This window comes from Dromiciops gliroides, chromosome 1 (assembly GCF_019393635.1).
Source record: "Dromiciops gliroides isolate mDroGli1 chromosome 1, mDroGli1.pri, whole genome shotgun sequence".
Classification (NCBI taxonomy): domain Eukaryota; kingdom Metazoa; phylum Chordata; class Mammalia; order Microbiotheria; family Microbiotheriidae; genus Dromiciops; species Dromiciops gliroides.
Genome location: NC_057861.1, coordinates 333,838,564 through 333,863,134, shown reverse-complemented (window position 1 = coordinate 333,863,134; position 24,571 = coordinate 333,838,564). Strand labels below are relative to the sequence as shown.

The 24,571-nt window shown below is 38.6% G+C and overlaps 1 protein-coding gene across 5 annotated transcripts in view; it reads left to right on the top strand.

Annotated features, from left to right (window-relative positions):
* Window positions 1–24,571, top strand: part of FHOD3 (formin homology 2 domain containing 3) — a 712,282-nt gene that overhangs the window by 448,146 nt on the left and 239,565 nt on the right. For all 5 annotated transcript variants that reach the window (XM_043977896.1, XM_043977898.1, XM_043977897.1 and 2 more), the window contains exon 7: window positions 18,338–18,449. In XM_043977896.1, the coding sequence (XP_043833831.1) occupies window positions 18,338–18,449 (112 nt within the window). The remainder of the gene's footprint in view (window positions 1–18,337; window positions 18,450–24,571) is intronic.

Genomic DNA, 24,571 nt, shown 5'->3' with positions numbered 1-24,571 from the left:
ACAATTGGGTACAAACAAGATACATACAGGATAAACTGGGAGTGGTCTCAGATGGAAGGCACCAAGACTGAGATTAATGATTAAAGGCTTCTTGCAAAAAGTAGGATTTTAAAGCTTGGGGGAAGTTAGGGAAGCTACAAGGCAGAGGTGAAGAGGAAGAACATCCCAAGCATGGGGCATAGCCAGGGAAATGCTCACCGATGGAAAATGAAGTGTCTTGTGAAATGGTGTCATTGTATTTCAGAGTATGTGGAGAGGAGTAAGGTATAGGAAGTTTGGAAAGATAGGAGGGGGCCAGTTATGAAGAGTTTTGAAAGCCCAAAAGAAGATTTAAAATTTGATCTTACAGGTAATAGGGAGGTTTATTAATAAGGGAGATGTAAAAGTGTTGGCTTGCTATAATGAAGTCCCAGTTGAGATTGTGTAATATAAACTTGTCATGGAACTCATCTCTGTGGTTTTGTGATTTTCCACATCTTCAATTACATGTGAGTAGGTGCAAAGGCAGTTGTGATAAGGTCAAATCTGTATTTTAGGAAGATGTTTGACAGCTGAGTAGAGGATGGATTAGAGAGGGGAAAGATCTGAGTCAGGGAGATCAACCAGTCGGCTATTGCCATAGTCCAAGTATAAGGTAATGAGGAAGTGCCCTGAAGTCATGAAGAGAGAAAGGGGAGTATGTGAGAGGTTTTACTGAGGTAGAATGCACAAGACTTGACCACTAATTGTGTATGGGGGTGTATGTGAGAGAGAATGAAGAGTGAAGGATGGCACCTACATTATTAGAAGTCTGGGTGACAGGGAAGGTGGTGATATACTTGACAACAATACAGAAATTAGGAAGGGGAGAGAGTTTAGGGCCAATGATAATGAGCTCAGTTTTGGAGATGAGTTTAAAGATGTCTCTGGAGCTTGAGCATAAGATGTCTAAGAGTCATATGCATAGAAATGATCATTGAAACCATGGGAGATGATGAAATTGTCAAGTGGAGTAGTATAAGAGGGAGAAGAGGAAAGGGCTCAGAATAGAGCCTTTGGGGGACCCCTAAGGGTTGCCTGATGGTCATGTCACTGTTAATGGGCATGGGATAGATGAAGATACACCAAAGTAGTCAGAGGAGGAAAGGGAAGATAGGAGTAGAACCAGGAGCGAGCAGCACGATGAAAACCTAGAAAAAAGAGAGTATCAAGGAAAGAGGGTGATTGATAATGGCAAAGGCTACAGAGAGGTCAAGACAGATGGAGATTGAGTGAAGTCCATTACATTAATCATTTATGAGATCATTGGTGATTTTGGAGAGAGCAGTTTCAGTTGAACAAGGTCACAGGCCAGACTACAATGAGTTGAGAAAGTGAGAAAATTTTTTTAAAGAAAAATGAGAGGAATAGAACTAGAAGTCTATTAAAGATGACTTCTTCAAGGACTTTAGCCAAAAAGGGGAGAAGAGATATAGGAAGATATCAGGAGTGGATGTATCAAGTGAGAGTTTTTGGAGGATAGGAAAATAGACATGGGCATGTTTGTAGGTACAGAGAAGCAGCCAACTGGCTGGAAGCTGACAGGGAGCAATGAATACTAGTGGGAGAGTAGGGATGATAGAAGGGGTAATCTGATGCAGAGGACAGAATGGACTGGGATCACTTGTGCATATGGAGGGTTTTGTGTTGGCAAGAAGACCAGCTATTCATATGAAACAAAGGTGAAGGAAGAGATAGTGGTAGAGGGCTTCTGAGTAATGTGAAATAAGGAACAGGGGAGAAGAGGGAACTTTCAATTTTTTCAGTGAAATTTGAGGCAATGCTCTAAAATGATGGGTCGGGGAGAGAGCTGTTGGAAGATTTGAGGAAGCATGAAAAAGTTTGGAAAAAATCACTATGTTGAGTGGGATAGTGAGTGAATGAGGAAATCGTCAAAGTGTTGCCTTGCTGTTATGTATTCCCAGTTGAGATTGTGTAACATAAACTTTTAGTGGAACCCACCAGCATACTTTTGTGATTTTCCACATCTTTGTTCCACAGCATGTGAGTAGGCATCAAGGCAGAGGTTGGTGAGAGTAATCCAAAGGTGGGAGTGTTAGAAGAAAGATATTCTATTAAAAAAAAAAAGGGCAAAGGACTCAAAAGAGGACACTAGAGTTGAACTGGTTCATCAGGTCAGTATGGCGAATGGAAGAGAGTATAGCCAACATAGGGCTTGATGACCTAGAGAGAACTGAGGGTTCAAGGGATTGTAGGTCACAACTAGGATGAAGAACAAGTTTAGGAGATGCAAGGTAGAGAGAGAGAGAGAGAGAGAGAGAGAAGTAGAATGACAAGAGACCATAAAAGAATTTCAGAGTTCATGAACATAGATATGGAAAATTTGTCAGTGAAGGCAAGAGCAAGGGTATGGCTATCTCTGTGTGTAGTTGTGGAATGGGACATGGAAAATGAATAAGTTGAAGAATTGAGAGGGTATTTGAGGTATTATCTATACGTATGTTGGAGCACCCTAGTATGAGAGTAGGAGAGAAGGACTGTGAGCTAAGTATGGAACTCACTCAAGAAGGAAGGAGTGTCCTGGAGGTCTATTACACAAAAGGGAGCTGAGAAGAGGGGAGATAATGAAGGGGGTAGAAGTTACCTGCTGGGGCATGGTGATGAAATCCAAAGAATCAGCAGCATGACTTATCTGGTCATGTCCCCAAAGTGGAGGCCCTAGAAGGAGGTAATTAAGGGGAGCAAACATTGTGGAGGGATGCTCTAGGATAAAAGGCCCTAGACACCGAAGAAAGTCCCAGGATAAAAAGCATCTGAGTCTTGGTGAAGTCTTGAGAGTCAGAACAGCTGGGAGGGGACTGAGGGCTGAAGAAATAGAAATAAAAGTACTCTGGAACTTATTTCCTTGAAGATAAGTAACCATGCTTTTTTGGTCATTTGCTACTTTCTCATAAAGGTGGAGTGAGGGAAGTGGATATTTAACCCCAAAGACAGTATAACATGTGTTTTCTACTAAATTATTAGGTCAGAGATGAGGCACACCTTTCCCCTGCCACATGCATTTCTTAACTTCCAGAAAAATCTTTGCTATCAATGTCCATTGACTTCTTAGTGTCTTTCAAAATTTATATATAATTTATATCTCACTAATACAGTATAGCATATCATCCTCCTTTTCAACATCAGCCTAATCTTCTGTCTCATTCCTCATCTGTAAAATGAAGGGGGTGAAATAGATGATTTCCTTTTTTTCCCTAGCTCTATGAGCCATAAGTTCTTTGATTCTGACTGAGGGTTTATTATTTTAAATACTAAAATGCTTTTGCTTTCAGTTTTTTTTTATGAAAATATTTCTCAAATGCATTATGTCCTAGGGAAACCTCAATAATATACCCTTGTATATGGGATAACTGAATGTACTGCTGTAAAGTCATATTTTGACAAGTTTTTACCCTTGAGAAGGAACCTTCAGCTACTACCCGAACACAATAAATCATGCTGACCTATTGCATCTATCTAATTAATCAGTCAGTAAGCATTTGTGAAATGCATTCTATGTGCCAGATATTGGAGTTGCATGTACAAAGAATAAAACAGTCCCTACCATCAAGGAACTTGTAGGCCAGTGTAACTTTAGTGAATTACTGGATTCACTTGTGATTCAGTTAACGACTTTGAATTGTTAGTTCAAGAGAAAATAAGAAAAACGGCCCATTGTTCTTTCAGATCAATAGGTAACTTTTTTTTTATTATTGCTGGAGGGAAAAAACCCTCAATGGTTGTTATTCAGTCATTTTCAGCTATGTTCAACTCTTTGTATCCCATTTAGGGTTTTCTTGGCAAATACACTGAAATGGATTACCATTTCCTTTTCCAGATTCTTCCTCCACCATCCACTACTTCCCCCTGCCCCCCCCCCCCATGCACATGGAGAGTCATACCCTTACGTGTGGGTGCTCTAATGGAATATAAATTTCCATCATTTAGACTTCACAAGGTACTTCACAAGGGTTTGGGAGTTAGATTATTTTCTTCTCTTTTCTATCATTGTTTTTTGTTTTTTAATTTTAATAAACTGGGACAATTCATTCTTTTGTCACGTGTAGTCTTCATTTGTGATTTCTTGAACTTTAGCTCTAGAAAACCAGGCTTTGTTAAAGCCCATTGTGATTCAAATGGAGATACTTGACTATGCCTTTAAACCCAAACCACTCTGGCTTTCACTGACAGGTCAATAATAGGTTCTAGCCCAAGCCTCACTTGCTCATTGTGTGTGTGTAACTAGCAATTGTTTCTGTGCTGGCCAGAAACTCTTAAGGGTCTTCCTCTCTCAGATTGATTCTTTAATAAAAGCAAACCAGGCTATCTTTTGCCTTAATTCTTTTTTTGTTTGGTTTTTTTGTTTTTTGTGGGGCTACAAGGGTTAAGTGACTTGCCCAGGGTCACACAGCTAGTGTCAAGTGTCTGAGGCTGGATTTGAACTCAGGTCCTCCTGAATCCGAGGCCAGTGCTTTATCCACTGAGCCACCTAGCTGCCCCTTTTGCCTTAATTCTTACCTAGCCTTTAATTGGGCATTGCCTCAAGCAAATGGAGATCTGGGAAAGACCTTAGCTTAAAAAGACCGAGGTATTCCACTGTATCCATGGCCAACACCAGTTGTCTTGACCTATATCTTGCCACTGGACTCAGATGACTCTGGAGGAGAGAGTGAGACTGATGACTTGTATGCAAGTCAAGACATCACCCTCCTGATGTCATTGGTCCTCTTCAAGAAGGAAGGCTGAACAAGACCAACAGATAACAGCAACCAGAATCTTGACCAGCTGATAAATACATATGTAATGAACCTCAGAGATGGACAAATTACTGAGTGATAGTTGTAGAGGGAGATCTTAGAAGTAGCATTGGGGAGAAAGGAGTAGTCTAATCCCCGCCACCACAACCAGTGACTCTGGATGATTGAGTGAAAGTACAACCAGGGCTGTAAAATGTGACCAGGGAAGCTGCGTTAGGAGGAAGAGAGTGAAAGATGGAAGGAGTGAAAAAGGAAAAGGTTTACGGTGAAGTCTAGTTTGTTATCTATGGAGTAGGCTTTCCAAGAGAGCACAGTAAAAGGTGTGGGTAGCTTTAGAAGGGTAGATTGGTGTACGGGGAATAGGAGTTGAAGGGGGATTAGGGTTGAAGAAGATGGGAATAAGGGAAAGGTCAGTGGAGATATTGACTAGAGTTTGAATAATGGCAACTAGTCATTCAGAATCACTGTGATGAAGTGGGTGTGAAGGTTGGGAATGAATCCGAGTTATCAGAGTCCGCAGCAGTTCATCCTCCGGTGGAGTTATCCCAGGATTGAAAGGGGTAGGAGAGGTGTATGGAGAGTGTCTGCATGGGGATAAGGCAGGCCCAGTGGAAGGGACCAGGCATGGCAGACCTTGAGATTCAAGGTCAAGCTTCTGCACTTGTGTGTATATTTGGAGTTCTGCTTTGTGGTTCTGTTCTGACTTTGATTACCCTCCTTGTCAAGAGTTCAAACCGTCTCCCAGAAAGGACATATTTCATTCATCTTAATTAGTATGCTGCTGGAATCTGGACTGCTAGCTTAGGCATCCACAGTATAGAGCACAATTTCCTGCTTCTCAGACTGTGGCTTGTAGCTGTTTATGGAAATCAGAACAAAAATCAGCCCCAGAGGGAAGCAATAGGTATAAGAGAAGCCTAATTTAAAACAAGTTTTAAATACTCTAAGACACATGGCAAATGTATGGATTTGGTTTTGTATACTATTCTTGTTTCTTACAAAGTTTGTGATTTTCTTCATTTGTTTGAGGGGGAAGGGGGCTAAAGAATTCTTTAAATGATAGTTGTTTTTAATACTAAAGGTACCAAAATCAATTACTATTTTGGGATTCAAGTTATTATTGCAAAAATGTTCATTATAATTTACAAAATTCAAATGTTTTTTAAACAAATTTAAAATATTCAGAGCTATAATGAATTTAGAGAAATAAAGGAAGATCTATATGAACTCTTGAAGAGTCAAATTAACAGAAGCAAGGAGCACAATACAATGACTATGACAATATTAATGTAAAGCTCACTAAAAGGGAAGTGAACACTGCAAACTATTGCTAAATTAATAATGGTCCTGGAAAACAGATAAGAAACATACTTCACTACTATTGGCGGTGAGGTGAGGGTTTACAGGGGCAGAATGTTTAAAAAAAAAATATATATATATATATATCCACACATACACATATATACATATACATACATACATATACATACATATATATGTGTGTGTGTATATATATATATATTTCCTGGATCTAGTCATTGATTGAATCAGTCATTTTCACCTCAGTGTTTTTATTTATTACAAGGAAAGGGATATACCCAACAATTACAGTGATATAAATATAAAATTCATCAGTAACTCTTAATTTTTAAAAATATTGATAGAACTTTGAAACTGAAAAATAGATGTATAAACATGCAAATAAATAAAAATAGTTTGACCCTTTAAAAATCAAACATTTTAAGGGAGTTTCATAATGAAGAGGGAAAAGTATTTCTGATATACATAGTGATATGGTGACCTCTGTATTTTAACTGTAAAGGATAAGAACTCCAGTTGACTCCCATCTTCAAAGTGGAGAGGAGAGGGAAGGGAACAAGCATATATGATATGCTACAAAGATAAAATGGACAGAACTTGAGTACTGGTTAGATTTGGGGGTGGGGATGAGAGAGAATGAGGAGTCAGGGATGACACCTAGGTTTTGAGCCTAGGTTATTTGGCAGATGGTTTTTTCAACAGTAATGGAGAAGTTATAAAGAGGGGAAGGTTTGGGGGAAAGATGATGTTTGGTTGTAGACATGTTGAGTTTCAGATGGGACATTCAGTTCAATATGTCCAATAAGCATATGGAGATGTAAGACTGGGGGTCAGCAGAGAGATTAGAGCTGGCTAAGTTGATTTGAGAATCATTATCATAGAGGTAGTAATTGAATCCATGGGAGCTGATGGGATTACCAAGTGAAATGATAAAGTGGAAAAAGAGAAGTAGACCCAGAAAAGAACCTTGTGGAACAACCCTGGAAAGTAGGCATGACCTGTATGATGATCCAGCAAAAGAGATTGAGAAGATGATCATCAACATCCTTTCCCTGTTGCCAAAGGACCCTATGCTTAAGATTCCTGGGACCAGTATCACTTCTCAAACCACCAGCCTTGATTGTATACTGCTGCCTCCAAGCCATTATCTGAGCCATTTTGGAGAAAAGTCACCATCAACAGTAGCCACCAATGGACGGGTGATCCCAAGAGTACTGGAAATAGTGGTTCCCCAACAGATTACCAGCACTAAGCAGCCTGTCCTTGTAGCTACTGACCAGGGGAGCAACTCTTGTAGAGAGTCAACCTGGTGACTACTTTTGCAGGTGGTATAGCCCCCACCTTCTTAACAGCCACAGCTACTAAAGACCCAGAAAAAAAAAAAAAAAGGTTTTCCACAGTAGTTCATGGCACCATCAAATGGCTGAACATCAGAAATGGATGTGGTTTTATCAATGGAAATGAAGCTGAAGAATTACATTTTTAAGAATCTCTTATCCTTGGCTGACTTCCCTTGAAACATGTTACTACAGGAGATCTTACCTGTCTTTTCTCTGAACTTTTTGATCTGAGGTGTATTGCAGACTATGCTCATCTTTCCTCTCTTCTTTATCAGAATGGAATGATCCTTTTCCCCCAAGGACTCCATCATTTCCATCAGAGAAGCCAGTTCCTGCCTGTTAGTGAGAATGAGATCCAGAATAAAATTTCACCTTGTTAGTTCTTCCACCTTTTAAAGAATGAAATTATCATTATTTTTGGCATGTGTCCAGCTGATGTCTGGATAATTGAAGTCCTCTATCACTAGTATATCATATCTTTGTGCTAGGCTTATGATCTGTGTCCCAAACTCTTCATCTATTTCTTCTTTCTATTCAGGTAGCCTATGGCATACGCCATTGACAGGATTACTTTCTTTTTCCCCCTTTGACCTTCACCCTTAATGTTTTGCCCCTCTGTTTCTGGATTTCCTAATATGATTTCCTAATACTTAAATATTTTGCTATTCCATTGTGCCTTTTCCCCCCAAACCTGTTCCTTTTGAATAAGGTATATTCATCCAGAGCTGTAGTCCAGTCATAGGCTTCCTCCCACTAAGTTTCTATGATGCCAGAAAGGTCAAATTGTCTCCTTTCATTAAGACCTTTGTTTATTGCTTTGCCTTTGGGCTTTTGTATCTAAATATTTGAGTTTTATTGCAGACTCCTTCCTTGAATTTTGTGAACTGTGAATTTGAGTATATCAAATGTTACTTATCTTCCTTCTTCCTTGCTTCTCACTATATCTAATTTAGGGCACATGCATAAGTATTCTATTTTTCCCATCCTTTTTTTAAGCTTTAACCCTTTTGATTAGATTTACAAGACACCTTCCAACTACATTCTTACCAGCCCTTTGTTATGTGTACTCCATCTCTGGCCAGGAATCTGTCAATTCTGTAAGCCATGGTCCAGAAATCCAAATCCCATTCTCAGACACCACTTTCTTTGCCAGCTGTTCACTTACCATCTGCATCTCTTACCTTAAATGGGCAACAGTAAGGAAAACACCAACTGTGCCTCTATGGTCTTCAGTTTCTTGCCCAAGACTTCACAATCTCGCCAATATGTTTTAGGTTCCCTTTGGAAGTGTGATTTTTGCCCATGTGAACCATTATAAGTAGGTAATTGTGCATTTTGATAAGTTTTGGGAGAAGTTCTCTATTATGTCCTAGATATGTTCTCCATGAAGACAACAGAATTCTCTATTCTCATCAAGACCACAAATGGCTGTCCCAGGTAACCCTGAGCCAGGAATTACCATCTACTATTAGTCTTTTCTTCTTTCTCTGCTACCATATTATGTTTTCTATTATATTATTAATGGGAACACAAACAGCTTCTTTTTCAGAGTATCCAGCTCTCTTCTCAGGAAGAACTATACAATTAGAGCTTAAAAACAGATTGTAAGTAGAAGGAACACATCTCTCTTTAACTTTAGAACCCTCTCTTTCCCATTGAACCTCTTTTAGGAACTCTTTTATCCCAATATCTACTGAAAACTTTCTAAAAACAATGTCACTTAATTTCCTTTCTTCATAGGCACAGGGACACCCATGTTCCTTCTGTGTTGTGTCTCTTATCTATTTCACCAATTTGCCCCACACATCACTCTATCAATTTCCTCGACCCTTTAATAGTTCCACTTACCTCTTCTTAATTTCCTTCCTTGTCTTTCCAGCTGCTTTCTCCTGAGTGACAGCTAGGTGGTGAAATGGATAAAGCACTGGCCCTGGAGTCAAGAAGACCCGAGTTCAAATCTCACCTCAGACACTTACTAGTTGTGTGACCCTGGTCAAGTCACTTAACCCCACTTGCCTTAAAACATCCAGGGCCATATCCCTGAAGTATATCTTGCCACTGGATCCAGGTGGCTCTGGAGGTAAGAATGAGGTTGATGACTTGGAATAGCCCTCCCTCATTTAAATCTAATTCAGTGCAAATGATGACATCACCCCAATGTCATGGTCCTCTCCCAGAACAAAGGACAAACAGCAACAACCTTATCCTTCTTTAGTTTACCTCCTTGGGTTCTAGTCTCCAATTTTCTTGACTCTGTTTACTTTACTTTCTATGTGAAGGACATATAGATTTTCCCAGTAGTCTTCATCAAATTCATCATTTCTTACTACACAGTAACACTGCATTTATGTTCTTATACCACACTTTGCTTAGTCTTTCCCCAATCAATGGGCATGTTCTTTGTTGAGAATTCTTCACTATCACAGAAAGTGCTGCTATAAATATTTTGGTATATATAGGCACTTTCTTTTTATGCCTGGCCTCCTTATAGTACAAACCTAGTCATGGAATCTCTGGGTCAAAGGGGATAGGCATCTTAGTCACTTTAGTTGCATAATTCCAAATTGTTTTCCAGTATGGTTGTACTGATAGTTCCACCAACATGGCGCCAGTATGCCTAGCTTTCCCAAACCCCTTCAACATTGACTGTCCTCATCTTTGTCAATTTTCAGAGTATAGGGCAAAACCACAGAATTGTTTGGATTTGCATTTCCCTTATTATTAGTGATTTGAAAAATATTTGTTATTGTTAATACTTTTTTGTTGCTGTTAACTCTTGTTTTTTCCCTAGCTCTGATATTCTTTGAAATGAGAACAAGTGTCAGAATAAGACAGTACCCTCCTGGTGGCCTAATTTTTTTTTTTTTTACTATATGTTTTTTGCTACCCAGCAATCAAACTGGAGAGCTATTTATTTTGCATCTACTGAAGTTGATGGAGCAGAAACTAATGTTTTTGCTTCATTCAGAAACATTTATTAGGCACTTTCTGTGTGCACATCACTACCAGGAGATATTTCAATACTCTATACTTCAGTCAGGCTTTAATCTCATCAGTATAGGTGATATCACTCATGGGGGTAACTAGGTAGTACAGTGGACAGAATACTGGGCCTGCAGTCAGGGCCTGCAGACCTTAGACAAGTCATTTAACTTGTTCGTCTCAGTTTCCTCATTTGTAAAATAGGAATAATTATAGCACCAATCTTATAGGGCTGTTCTGAGGATCAAATGAAATGGCATTTATAAAGTGCCTAGCATAGTGCTTGGCATGTAGTCAGTGCACTATAAACATTAGCTATTATCTATTTATTTATGCTGATTATCTCTCAAGTGGGTTAGATTGTTAACCATCCATGCCTTTATATCAGGTATTGCTCTTATCTACATTCTCCCCAAATCCTTCATGAGCCAATGTACTTCAAGGATTTCTTATAGAATTCTTGACGTGGTGAGGTTATTAGTGGAACTGTAGACTGTCCATCCATCATCCCTGCCTTTCACTACATGAGAAGTCCATCTTAATTCCCCTGATCTTTGTTGGCCATTTCTTTCTTTCTTTTTTTTTTTGTGCTATTTCTCTCACACAGTTCTTCTTTGATTATATATTGTAGCTTGCTTCTTTAGGGTATTTATTGGTTTGTCTTGAACAAAGAGATTTAAAGGTAATTTTCAAATCAGATAAGAAAGCCTGCAAAATGTATCAATACAAGGGGCAGCTAGATGGCGCAGTGGATAGAGCACCGGCCCTGGATTCAGGAGTACCTGAGTTCAAATCCGGCCTCAGACACTTAACACTTACTAGCTGTGTGACCCTGGGCAGGTCACTTAACCCCAGTTGCCTTACCAAAAAAAAAAAAGTATCGATATATCTTGATTTATTCAATTAGCTATCCTACCAAGAATGACAGAGCAATAAGACAAAATGTCAGCTTCTCGGAGGGAGGCAGGAACCATTCCATTTTTGTCTTTGCATTCTCATTACCCTGTACAACAGGAGAGATAATTAATAAATATTTGTCAATTGATTGCAAACCAAGTTATGTTGACTCATTTATTAATGACATTCTTTTCGTTCTATTTAAAGTGTTGCTTCCCTGTACTGCTACAGAAATGAAACAGATGAAACACCAAGGCAATAAGTAAATTGTATTGAAGCATAATTTCTATCCTAAGATTTGGGATTTTTAATTTTAATCTGTCTGTTCTTTTTTCATCGTTATTGCTATCATGTGTGTGTTTTAAGAAGATCAGTAAGAACTAGAAGATTCATTGGTTTAGCAAACAGCACTTTCACCAACTTTATGAAACTTAGTTGTTATATATTCCTGAACAAAGCTAAAAAAAATGGGTAGTAAAATGTCTTCTCTTGTTTGTTTGTTTTTTTTTTTTCTGGGCTCTCACATCCCTCCTACCTTTCGTGGTTACATTTTGTCTTTAGCCAGAAGACTCTAGGATGGCATCTTCTCTGTGGAATGCCTGATGAATCATGAAAAATAGCAAAGCCTGCTCCATAAACCCAGTTGCTTGGCCTGAATCTTTGTTGCTTTGTTTTTATTATCACCTCTCCTCTTCCTTCTTTTTCTCCTCTTCCTTCTCCTCCTTCATCTTCATCATCAATGGCAAAGTCTCTAGCAGAGGAATTATTTCCCTAAGTCAATAGATACATTTGTAACTTGGAAAGCTTGTGATCTTTATTTTATCAGTTAATGGTAATTCAGTATGTTGTAGGGTGAGAGATATTATCAGAAAAAAGTAAAAGTACCGAATAAACAGACTTTCAAATTTGCGGGAGGGAGAGATGAGCTTTCTCATCATGGCAGATGAACTCCATGTGTAGCTGCTTCTTCTCATTTTTATTCTCATTGTTTAAAATAGTCCTATGTCGGTCAATGGTCTGACTAGATTCATTTTATCTTGACTGTGCATTTTAAAATGTTACAGAATGTAAATGGACTTCTATTTTTACATGGGCATGTGTTAAAATAATATGATTAGTGTTTCCTAGAATGAGTTTCAGTGAGGGGGAGTGTGAAGACTTTCTCCCCAGACTGGATCTGCCCCTTTACACCATTGAATCTAGCCTACAGCTATCTATGACTACAGCAGCAAAATCACAACGTGGTTTTAAATGCCTTTGATGATAATAATCCTAACATGCCACAAGATGGGGATAGTATCTTGTGAGAATAAAAGGCTTTTTTTTTTTTTTGGCAAAATTAATTGTGCTCTGTCTCCCTCACTCCCCCCCCCCAATTAAGACATAAAAGCGATGTTAATCAGAATAGCAATAACAATAGTTGGTGTTATTTCAGAGTTTTGCAATCTACAAAGCATTTCCCATTAAAGCATTCTCTGTATGCCAGGCACAGTGCTAAACTCTGGGGTTATCAGTACAATCAAGCAAGATGGTCCCTGCTCTCAAGAAGTTTATTTTCTAATGGAGGAAGTACTTAAAGAAGAGCTGGAGAACAGGGAAGGAGGAGACAGTAGGGAGCCAAGCTCAGTTGGGAGATGAGTTGAAATGAGCCAGGAAGTTAATCAAAGTCTTGGATTCTTGAAGGACAAAGGGAAAATTCAGTTATCCGAGAACAGAGTGGTTCTAGGTGTGCAATCCAAGTTTCTGCTAGGGAGGAAGCAAGGATGATGCCTAATAAGCCAGGCAGCAGGGTTTGATGAGGGGGAGGACGGTCAGTAAGGGAGAAACTTTGAACCAGGCAAGATGAAGTGACAATTTATCTAACAGAGCCCTGTGGAGAGAGGGAACCCTGGTACAGTGGAAAAGACTATTGCTTTGGAATGCTCTGGCTTCGAACCTTACCTCTGTCTCTGGGGTAAACTATGTGCCTCAAAGCAGAGTGCTTAACCTTTCTGTTTCCTTATTACTAAAATGATGGGGTTAGGCTACATGTCCTCCATGGTCCCCAATACAGCTAAATCTCAATTTAGCTCTCAATCTAAGATCCTACAGTTCTAAGTATTATTTGCCCAATTTTCGTTTGTTTTTTTGTTTTTTTGCTGGGCAATGGGGGTTAAGTGACTTGCTCGGGGTCACACAGCTAGTAAGTGTCAAGTGTCTGAGGCCAGCTTTGAACTCGGGTACTCCGGAATCCAAGGCCAATGCTTTTATCCACTGCGCCACCTAGCTGCCCCCTATTTGCCCAATTTTTAAAATAAGGAAACCAAAGTTGGAGTTTAGGTGACTTTCCCAAGTTCATGAAACTAGTAAGTGGCAGAATTGGTCTTCTGATCCTAATTGAATCCAGTGCTTTTTTAAAAAACTAATTGCCAACAGTTAGGTGTAATTTCCATTGAAAATGAGAAAATTGGGGCAGCTAAGTGGTGGAGTAGACAAAGCAATAGCCCTGGATTCAGGAGTACCTGAGTTCAAATCTGGCCTCAGACACTTGACACTTACTAGCTGTGTGACCCTGGGCAAGTCACTTAACCTTCATTGCCCCACCAAAAAAACCAAAACAAAACAAAAAAGAAAATGAGGAAAATTAGTAGATGAGGAGAAAGCTATTTAGTTTATTAAGAGTACACTAGAGGGGCAGCTAGGTGGTGCAGTGGATAGAGCACCGGCCCTGGAGTCAGGAGGACCTGAGTTCAAATCCAGCCTCAGACACTTAACACTTACTAGCTGTGTGACCCTGGGCAAGTCACTTAACCCCATTTGCCTCACTTTTAAAAAAAGAGTACACTAGAACCTTTGAACAAATATCTTGCTACTCTTGTTGACAAAAAGGGAAAGATGTGGGCTAAATACCTAGATGGATTTGGAATCAGTTAAATGACTAAATGCATGGAGTAGTCATCAAAAAGTCAATGTCAGGGCAGGTAGGTGGTGCAATGGATAAAGCACCAGCCCTGGATTCAGGAGGACCTGAGTTCAAATCCAGCCTCAGACACTTGACACTTACTAACTGAGTGACCCTGGGCAAGTCACTTAACCCTCATTGTGCTGGAAAAAAAAATAAGTCAATGTCAATCAACTAGGACAAAAGTTTCTTATAGAGTTCCTGAGTAATCTATCTCCAGCTCTGTGAGTGTGTGTGTGTGTGTGTGTGTGTGTGTGTGTTTAACAGTTCTGTGGAGTTTTAATTTAAAGGCATGGATGGTATGTGTATCAAATCAGAACATTACACAGTTTAAAATAATAATTAATATGTTGTATACTGGCATCGGATCTGAAAAAGATCTTGAAAGGGCAACTCTAATAACACACACTTCAATAGAGATAAATGTAAAATGATATTAAAAGTGTTATTTTTATTCATGGTTAAAATCCTTGAAAGATAATTGGTTGTCTACTCTTGGGGTTGTTGCAGATGTAATACTCTATGAATACAGGTTCAACTGGATGCTCTCTGAGGTTCCTTCAAACTTTGAGATTCCATGATTCTTTGATCCCTGCATTATCCCTACCATAACTATTTTTTGTCAGTGAATCACTAAAGTTATATAATGATGAATTCCTTTTTTGTGGGGGTGAGGCAATTGGGGTTAAGTGACTTGCCCAAGGTCACATAGCTAGTAAGTGTTAAGCATTTGAGGCCGGGTTTGAACTCAGGTCCTCCTGACTCCAGGGTGGGTGCTGTATCCACTGTGCCACCTAGCTGCCCCATGAATTCATTTTAAAAAAGAAAAAAAGAAAATGAGGAAAAGGAAGGATTTCATATATATATCTATGCTTGAAAATTTTGGGGAGAAATTAAAATACTTGTTTAAATAATAAATTTGGCAATGTTCACTCATTTTAGATGATAGATAGATGTGCAGATAGGCATAGGCAGATAGATAGATGGTTGTATTTTTGTTCTTTTCCCCCCAGTTCCACCCCTAAGAACTGTATTAGTAAATGAGGCTGTGGTATAGTGAAGAGAGTGCTAACCTTGGGGTCATGGGAGCTGAGTGCAAATTCCAGCTCTCCCTTTTACTACCTGTGTGACCTTGAGTATCCACCTCAGTTTCCTCATCTATAAAATTAAGGAAATGGACAAATATATGATCCCAACTTAGATTATAGCCTCTGGTGAGTTCAGCAAACACTTAAGGTACATTTCCACAGCTGTCAGTGGTGATGAAAACTGTAGTTTGAAAGTGGTTGTTTTCGTATATTGTGGTAGGTAACCTTTGCATCAGAGGCACCTTGTAACATGAAAAGCCTGGATTAACTTCTGGGATTTTGTTTGCTTGACACCTCCCAGAAATCTAGGAACTATACCTACTGGACAGCCTAGTGCTTCCACTCTTGCAGAGCTCGAACATGAAATGGATATGGCTGAAAAGAGAGGACAGTATGTTTAGGCAAATGAAATGCATTCTTAGCAAAGGGAGAACATGAAATGACATACCTGGAACAATTGAAAAGTAAATGCCCCTGTAACTGGAGAACATTTCTAGACGGGATGTCCTAGAGATAGGAAGTGCTGCTGACCTTTGGAGCAAATGTGTTTTTACCTCAGAGTAGAGGGGCTATGAAAGAAACTTTTACTACATTAGCATAATGTAGGTGCCTGTCAGGACAAGACCAGCAGTGAAGATCTGGGAAGCAGCCAGGTTATTTCCCATTAAAGTATTTAAAGGCTTAAAGTTCATAATAATAGTACACCCTCTAGAGAAAAAGGATGGAATCCAGGTCTGGGCTTGCTACTTTTATTTTCCCCAATTTACCTGAAACTAATTCCCTGAAGCAAAAAATTTTTTAAAAATTTTCAACTCTCATTCCTCTACATGTTCCTAATCCTCTCAACCTTTTAATTGTTGGTAACAAGCTCTAGAATTTTACTCTGTTCTCAGCCAGTTTTGAAAGAATAAGTTAGGGGTTTCCTATTACAGACACATTATTTTCCTACCCATAAAATATCTTCAGCTGTAATATAGGGCATAATTATTATGCAGAATCACCAATTTCTCAAACTACACATTGGTATCTCTTTGCTATTCCCTTCTTTGCTTTCTCAGTTTAATGAACTGATATTAATTAGATTCACAAGATCATAGATCTAGAACTTGAAGAGAACATCCAGTCCAACTCATTCATTTTACTGATGAAAAAAACTAATGATCAGAGTGTTTAAGTGGCTTGTCCCAAATCCCATAGGTAGTAAGTAAGAGAGTCAAGATTTGAACTCAAGTCCCATGATTCCAACTTCTTGCTGCTAAACCACATTGCCTTCTGGTTGGGAAGGCACACAGTGTTGAAGAGAGCACTCACATCGATGAGATCACAGATCAGTGGAAGTATAAAAGTAAGCTAATTAAGTTTTCTGAGAGAAAAAAGCAAAAGAACACTCTTCCTTTCCTATTTATCTATACCTAAGTGGGGTTGACTAGAGGTAGGTTTTTTCTATATGGCTCTTTCAAGAAGCCAATACTGTGGAAAATAATGTAAATATTCTTAGGAAGAAAATATTGGTTCAGATGCCCTTCCCATCTTCCTTTCAGTTTTGCCCCTCCTATCCCTTTTGTTAGGCTCTCTTGCTACCTTCTACATTGGAGGAAATAGAATCCAAACTGATGAAATCAGTTGACCCATAGGAATTTATTAAGTACTTATGACAAAATAGAAAATACAAAGAAATAGCAACAATAACCCTGTCCTCCAGGAGTTTCAGAGTAAAGTATTCATTCCTTTCCTTCATCCTATTGACTCCTTCGTCTTTCAAGCACTTAGTGCCCAAATCCTGACCTCTACCTATGCCAGGGGGTTTTAACCTTTTTTTTTTTTTGTGCTATGGCTCCTTTTGGCAGCCTAGTGATCCCTGTGGACCTTCTTTTTCATTCATAAGATAAAATACTCAGGAATACATAGGAAACCAGTTGTACTGAAATGTAAATAAAAATACTTTAAAAAATCAATTTCACAGATACCAATTTAACAACCTTTGGCCTACATCAGGTACCCCCAAAATTTTCTTTAGATCTTCTCCATTCCCCCTTCCACTTTTCAAAATTATTCCCTCAGTAAGTTTCCTCATACCTCAAGTAGATGTAAAGAAAGCTGACTAATTTTCACTAAAGTGTCAATGACCAACAGTCTCCTTTCTATTAACACTCTTAAGATTAACAGGTAACTGTTAATTTACATGAATTTCTATTTGGTAGCAAATGTGAAGGAGAAATTTTGAGTCAGTAAAGTGGGTTTGTTCCATTTAAATCATGGATCATGGAGAAGTGTTGAAAAATAGCAGGTTGGGAGCTCCCTGGAAAAATGAACCATAGAATGAGGATATGGGTGTGGAGGGGTGATGCAGAAAACCCAGCGAAGCAGTCAGACCTTATAACCACAACCCAGAAAGGTGTCCTTGGGTTCAGGGTATGTCAATTATCTCTGCTTTGCAAATAAACTGAGAACCAAAAGTATCCTGGGGGAAGGAAAGAGGTGATTCAAAATGAAGAAAAGATTTTAAAGCAGGAAGTGAGTAGGACCTTAATTCTAGCTGTCAGACTAAGCTGAAATAATTCAAATCACCTTCAGGGAGATATGACATCTTCCATGCAGGGATCTGGGCTGCTAATGAGATTCAGCTCAGTCACCTAGATCACCTGCAAGGAAGGGTCTAACCAGCTTTAACATCTGGTTAGGGAGCCTACTTCCGGCAAAACCACGTAAGAGGGCAGGGGATGTGTTCAGGGACCCCCCCACCCCAACACATGGAAAAATGGACTCCTTAAGGAAAAAAGAGAGCATTGTAAATTGGATATGCCCTAATGTTTGTGTGTGTATACATACATACATGTATATGTATGTACATGTTTGTTCAAACATCTACTCATTGAAATGCCATGAATGAAGCTTCGTTGTCCTTCAGTTGACCATGTCTGAGAGGCAAAGCTCCCATCTCAGACAAGAAGGAAGCTGTCCTTTGTGGATAATGAATTTAATTTCTCTTTCCAGTTCCGCCTAGTGGTGAAGACCGCCCTGAAGTTACTGCTGGTGTTTGTGGAGTATACCGAGTCAAATGCACCCCTTTTAATTCAGGCTGTCTCCTCAGTCGATACAGAAAGAGGTGAGGTATTTTCCAGTTGCTAAGCATTTGATTGAGAAACATTTTAATGAAAGAGACTACAAACAAAGCAAACAAACAAAAAACCAACATAAGACTTGACAAAATGTTTCAAGCTGTACATTTTTTTTTTAATGGAGGGTTAAGGTGGATGGGTACATTGCAGTCAACCATCAGGTTATTTTCTTTATGTGACTCTCTATAGAGAAATGTTTTCCTTTTCTTTTAGAATAAGGACACTAGGCAGCTTTGAGGAAAGAGTTGTTCAGAGCTGTGGTTTTCAGACTGGGTGTCCCAGTCTTTTAGGGGATGAGGGGAGGAGTTGTTGAAAGGAACACTCAGATCCATGTGCCCACCAAATATTATCATTTCAATCTTTATTTAACTCCAACAATATGACGACAGCTTCAATCGTGTAAAGATTGGCCAATTAAAAAAATTCAGTTTATTGATAACTTTTGTTTTTATATCATTTTTATTTCTAAATATATTCCTGTCTCTTCCTTTTCAACCCTTATAACAAATTAAATAAGAAATAGTAAAAAAAAAAAAAAGTTCAGCAAAAACAAGTAATATAACAATTGTGCCTGACAGTACACTGCAATATTTTTCAAAGCCTTCCTTCTTGAAAAAGTTGAAAATCACTCATCTCAGGGCAGCTAGGTTGGCGCACTGTCTAAAGCACCAGCCCTGGATTCAGAAGGACCTGAGTTCAAATCTAGCCTCAGACACTTGACACTTATTAGCTGTGTGACCCTGAGCAAGTCACTTAACCCTCATTGCCCCGCCAAAACAAAGAAAAAAATCACAGAGACAGTGGAATAGGACACCCTGAGGAAAGCCAAGATCATGAGTGTAGACAGACTATGGGATGGGGCAAAGGCCTATCCTGAACAGAGCCTCAGTGCAAAAAGGCCACTAGACAATGAGAAGGACTATTGGGTCTTAACTGGGGCTCTAGAGTGAATAGGAGACCTAAGAAAAATTTGAGAACCACTTGGCTAATAAGGTTAAAGAACCATTGATAGTAGAAATAGTCCAAACTGTCTAAAGGCTTTGTGGGTTTTGGTGGGTAGTGTAAAACGCTTAGGGATTAGGGCAGTCTTCTGGATAGTTTCCTGGATAGTTTCTTTTATTCAACCTTTAGTCCTTGGGATGAGTTCCTTTTAGTCAGAAAGCTCAGAGTTTAATTAAGAGCTAGTTAGCTTTCCCTCCTGAAAGCTAATTCATCACGCATAGGCCCATGGTGAGAAGTCCATTAATCTAATAAATTTGAAATTTGGTGAAGTGATCTTTTCACTAGAAGTACTACATGGCCTCCCAAAATGAGTGCCAAGAGACCAAATACCAGAAGATCATCAGGAGAATAACCTCTCTAGGACTTAACTAGGGCACAAGAGTCAGTTCTGCTTCTTATAGAACAGAGAATTTGAAACTGTCAGTAGGCTTTAGGATTTTGGTAAATAGTACTCAACCCTTAAAAGCCCATATAAGCAGGGGCAGCTAGCTAGGTGGTACAGTGGATAGAGCAGCAGCCCTGGAGTCAGGAGGACCTGAGTTCAAATCTGGCCTCAGACATTTCTTAGCTGTGTGACCTTGGACAAATCAATTAATCCCAATTGCCTCAAAAAAAGAAAATAAAGGAAAATAAAGAAGTCATTGTAAGCCTCTTGTATGGTAGTGATTCTGGTCTTTTTAGAGGTCAGTTTTTAAAAATTAATAATAAACATTTTTATTTAAAGTTTTGAGTTCTAAAATCTAGCCCTCTTTCCCTCCCTCCCCTGCCCCCTTCCTCGGGCAGGAAGTAATCAGATTATAGATTATGTATGTGTACATATGTAAAACATTACCATATTAGTCATTTTGTATAAGAAAACTTGAATAAAAGAAAAAATGAAAGAAAGTGAAAAATAGCATGCTTCAGTCTGTTTTTCATCAATATCAGTTCTTTCTTTGGAGGTGGATAGTATGCTTCATTAGTAATTCTTTGGAATTGTCTTGGATCATTGTATTGTTGAGAATAGTTGTCATTCACAGTTCTTCATCAAATATTCCTGTCACTGGCTTCTCCTGGTTCTGCTCACTTCACTATATATCATTTCATACAAGTCTTTCCAGGCCTTTCTGAAATCATCCTGCTTATCATTTCTTATAGCACAATAATATTCCATCACCATCATATAACACAGCTTGTTTAGTCATTTTCCAATGGATGGGCATTCCTTTGATTTCCAATTCTTAGCCACCACAAAAAGAGCTACTATAAATATTTTTGTACAAATAGGTCTTTTTCTCTTTTTGGGGATATCTTTGGGATATAAACATAGCAGCAGTATTGCTGGATCAGAGAGTATGCAAAGTTTTATGGGATATAAACATAGCAGCAGTATTGCTGGATCAGAGAGTATGCAAAGTTTATAGCCTTTGGGCATAATTCCAAATTGCTCCTCAGAATTGTTGGATCTGTTCACAACTCCATCAACAGTGGATTAGCATCCCAGTTTTCCCACATTCCCTCCAACACCCAGAATGTTCCTTTTTATATTTTTAGAGGCCAGTTTTACCAGACACTATGACAAAGGTTCTTTAGCATTTTTGTGTCCTGGAGCCTTTTGGCAGTTTGGTGAAGCCTTGGAACCCCATCCTAGGAAAATGTTTATAAATACACAAAACAAAACAGAGGATTGCAAAGAAAATGAATTGTGTGGAAATACAGTTATCAAAACATAAATACACACTCATGAACAAGGTCATGAACTCCATGTGAAGAATCCTTCTGCCCTGGCTTTCTTAAATCAGATCAGACCAGTAAGCATTTCTTAAGGTCCTGCTCTGTGCTAGGCACTACACTAGGCACTGGGAATACAAAGGCAAAAAACAGCCCTTGCTTTTAAGGAGCTCACAATCTAATGAGATAGACAACCTGCAAACAACTGTGAAAATGAGATATACTAAAAAAAAGGATTGGTATTTTTTTGAGGGTGTCTATGTTTTCTTTCATAACACGACTAATTTGGAGATATATTTTGTATGACTGCACATGTAAAACCTATACAAAATTGCTTGCCTTCTCCAAAAGTGGGGAGGGGAAAGGGAGAGAGAGAATTTGGAACTCAAATTTTTTTTTTTAAATTTTAAAGATGTTTTTACATGTAATTTGGAGGGAAAATAAAATACTTTTAAAAAGAGAGATTGGGATGGACTTTAACTGGGATTTTAAGGAAGGTAGGCAAGCTAGGAGGTGGAAAGGAAGAGGCAGAGAATTCCAGGCATAAGGGCCAGTCAGTGAAAATACACAGAATCAGGAAATTAAATACTATTCCAGGGAAAGTAAGGAGGATAGTGTTAATGGATTAAAATTATATGTGGAGAGGAGTAATATATAAGAAGGTAGGAAGGAATCAGATTATGAAAGGCTTTAAAAAGCTAAACTGACATTCGTGCCTTAAGAGTTACAGCTCACATTTACCTGTATCAGATTTGAAGTGAACTCCTAGTCTTCACCTAAGAGGAATTATTTCAAAACATTCATAAAATATCAGAGAACATTAGACCTGGAAGGGACCTTGAGGTTCTCGTCTGACCCTTTTATTTTATAGATGACCAAAGAAATGAAATGACATTTTCAAAGTCAGAGCAGAAACGAGATTAGGACCCAAGTATTCTAACCCTAGTTCAGTGCCCACTGTCATACTGCTTCGAGTAGCAGATGTGATCTTGATACCATTTCTGAGCATCAGAGCTTGATAAATAACCATCTATCCTTTTACCTGATGCACATAGATATTGAGAAAAAATGTGAAGTCCATGACATTGTGGACATATATCTTTGTACACCCTGTTTCTGTTGCCCTGACTGGTTTCAACTACAGGGAACAAGATGCCCCTCCCAATTGCTAACTCAAGACTTGATTGACACTATCTCCCTCACCTCCTCTCCCCACTGATTGGAGGGCAGGAGGGTGAAGTACCGAATGCCTCCCAATGGCTTCCTTTACAGAGGGAAGAAACTGGACTTTTTGGCTCACTCCAGTCTGTATATGGTGCTGTGCTTGGTTTCAGCTCCATGGAATAAGATACTACCTTGGGAAAAAAGTGTTTTCCCCATTTTTATGATGAGCGACCTGTTTGGAACTCATTTTCCTTATTTGTAAGATAAAGAGGTAGGACTATTTAGCTTCTGAGTTGCCTTCCAGCTCTAGCTTTGTACTCTTCGGAGTTTAAGATGATGGTAGGATGATCCAAAAGAGCTGTCCTGTAGGCAGCTGGAAGTGTGGAACTCAAAATTGCTTTGATCCCAGTGCCATGCCTATAGAAGTGATAGTTGAAGTCATGAACATGGTTAAGGCCTCTGGAGAGATCATGGGAAGAGTACTGCAAAAGTATTGCCATGGCAAATGTGATTATAAAAACCAGCATGCAAAAAGCATCTATAAAATGCAGCTGCCAAAAGGAAAGAAGACAGCATCAATGGTTTTGGTTTTTTTCAATCAAAAAAAAAATCCACTAATTTGTGGTCATTTTGGACATTGCATGATCTCACATTAGAAGAAAAATGCTTAAAGAGGAATTGTAGGAATACAGGATTTGCCACTTTGGATCTGACCTATGCTTCATTAAGCCAGAATTCTATTGCCAACAGAGGCTTGGGAGGCCTGGTTGACTTGAAAAGTTAGTTGTTTCCCAACTTCTTTTAGTGGTTGTTTAGTTAAAACCTAATTGGAATCCATGTGTAATTCTTCTCTCTACCACCACTTAGGGTAATGAGCATCATAAGTCCATTACTTTCTTTGTGAAGTAGAATTTATTTTATTTGTCCTAAATTTACCACACTCAAGTTTCAGCCTAGTATTTTGTGATTTGGTGATCAAATCTCTGGTCTTTCTACTCATGTTTTATGGATTTCTACCATATCTCTTCTCTTAGTTTTTGCTTTTCCATATTGAAGACCCTACTCTTTTTGGCCTGCCCTCATACAGTAGACCCCCATCTGTTCTAAGTATTCTTTTGTGGACTTTATTTTTTTTTAATTGGAGGTTAGTCACATGATTTCTTAATTGTGAGGAATTCCCATGGTAGAAACTTCCCAAAGATACAGATCAGCATCTGGTCCAGAATTTATAGACATAGAGAATGACCTGGGACACCATAGGGTCAAGCAACTTGCCCAAGGTCACACTGCCAATCTGTGTCAGAGGTAGAATTTGAACCCAGGTTTTTCTTACTCTCATGGTTCTCATTACCCTAAGTAATGTAGGCAAGAATTGGTAATGGAATCCTATGAGTTTGAACAAATGCTTAAGTGACAGAGTGCTAAATAGTTACTAAGAGAAGTTGGGAAACAACTAATCTCTATCCATTGTGCTGTACTGTCTTTCACAGTTAAATCATACCTTTTAAAAAATATATTTTATTCTGAACCTAGGAAATAAAATAAGCATTTCCATAACAGAACAGAAAAAAATGATTGCACATGAAATGGCAAATCTGTTATGTACAACTTGCTATTCCTTTTAAATATATATATTATTATATAACTTTTTTTTCCTTTTTTTCTTCGCTCCCCCTCTTTGTCCTAGACAACCTAGGCTACCATTAGACACAAATATGTGTGTGTATGGGTACATATATCTATACACACATACATATATGTGTAAAACATATATATGTTTATATATATATATGTAAAATCTTTCTATAAATAATTCTGTTTATCAATTCTTTCTCTGGATGTAGACAGGGTCTTCCTTCCTATGTCATTTTGTCATTAATTTGGGTATTTATAATAGGTAAGATGACTTATTTGCTCATAGTTGTTCTTAAAACAATATTGCTGTTACTATATATAATGTTCTTTTTGTTCTGCTCATTTTGCTTTTCATTGTTTCATGCAAGTCTTTCCATGTTTTTCTAAGATCATCAAGCTCATAATTTCTTATAGCACAGTAGTATTCCATCACAGTCATATACCACAAGCCAAAGAATGCATGGAGCATTTGGAACTTTGCCAAAGGGCTATCAAATTCTGTATACTCTTTGACATAGAAATACCACTACTAGTTCTGTATCCCAAAGAGATAAAAGAAAAAGGAAAAAGACCTGTATGTACAAAAATATTTATAGCA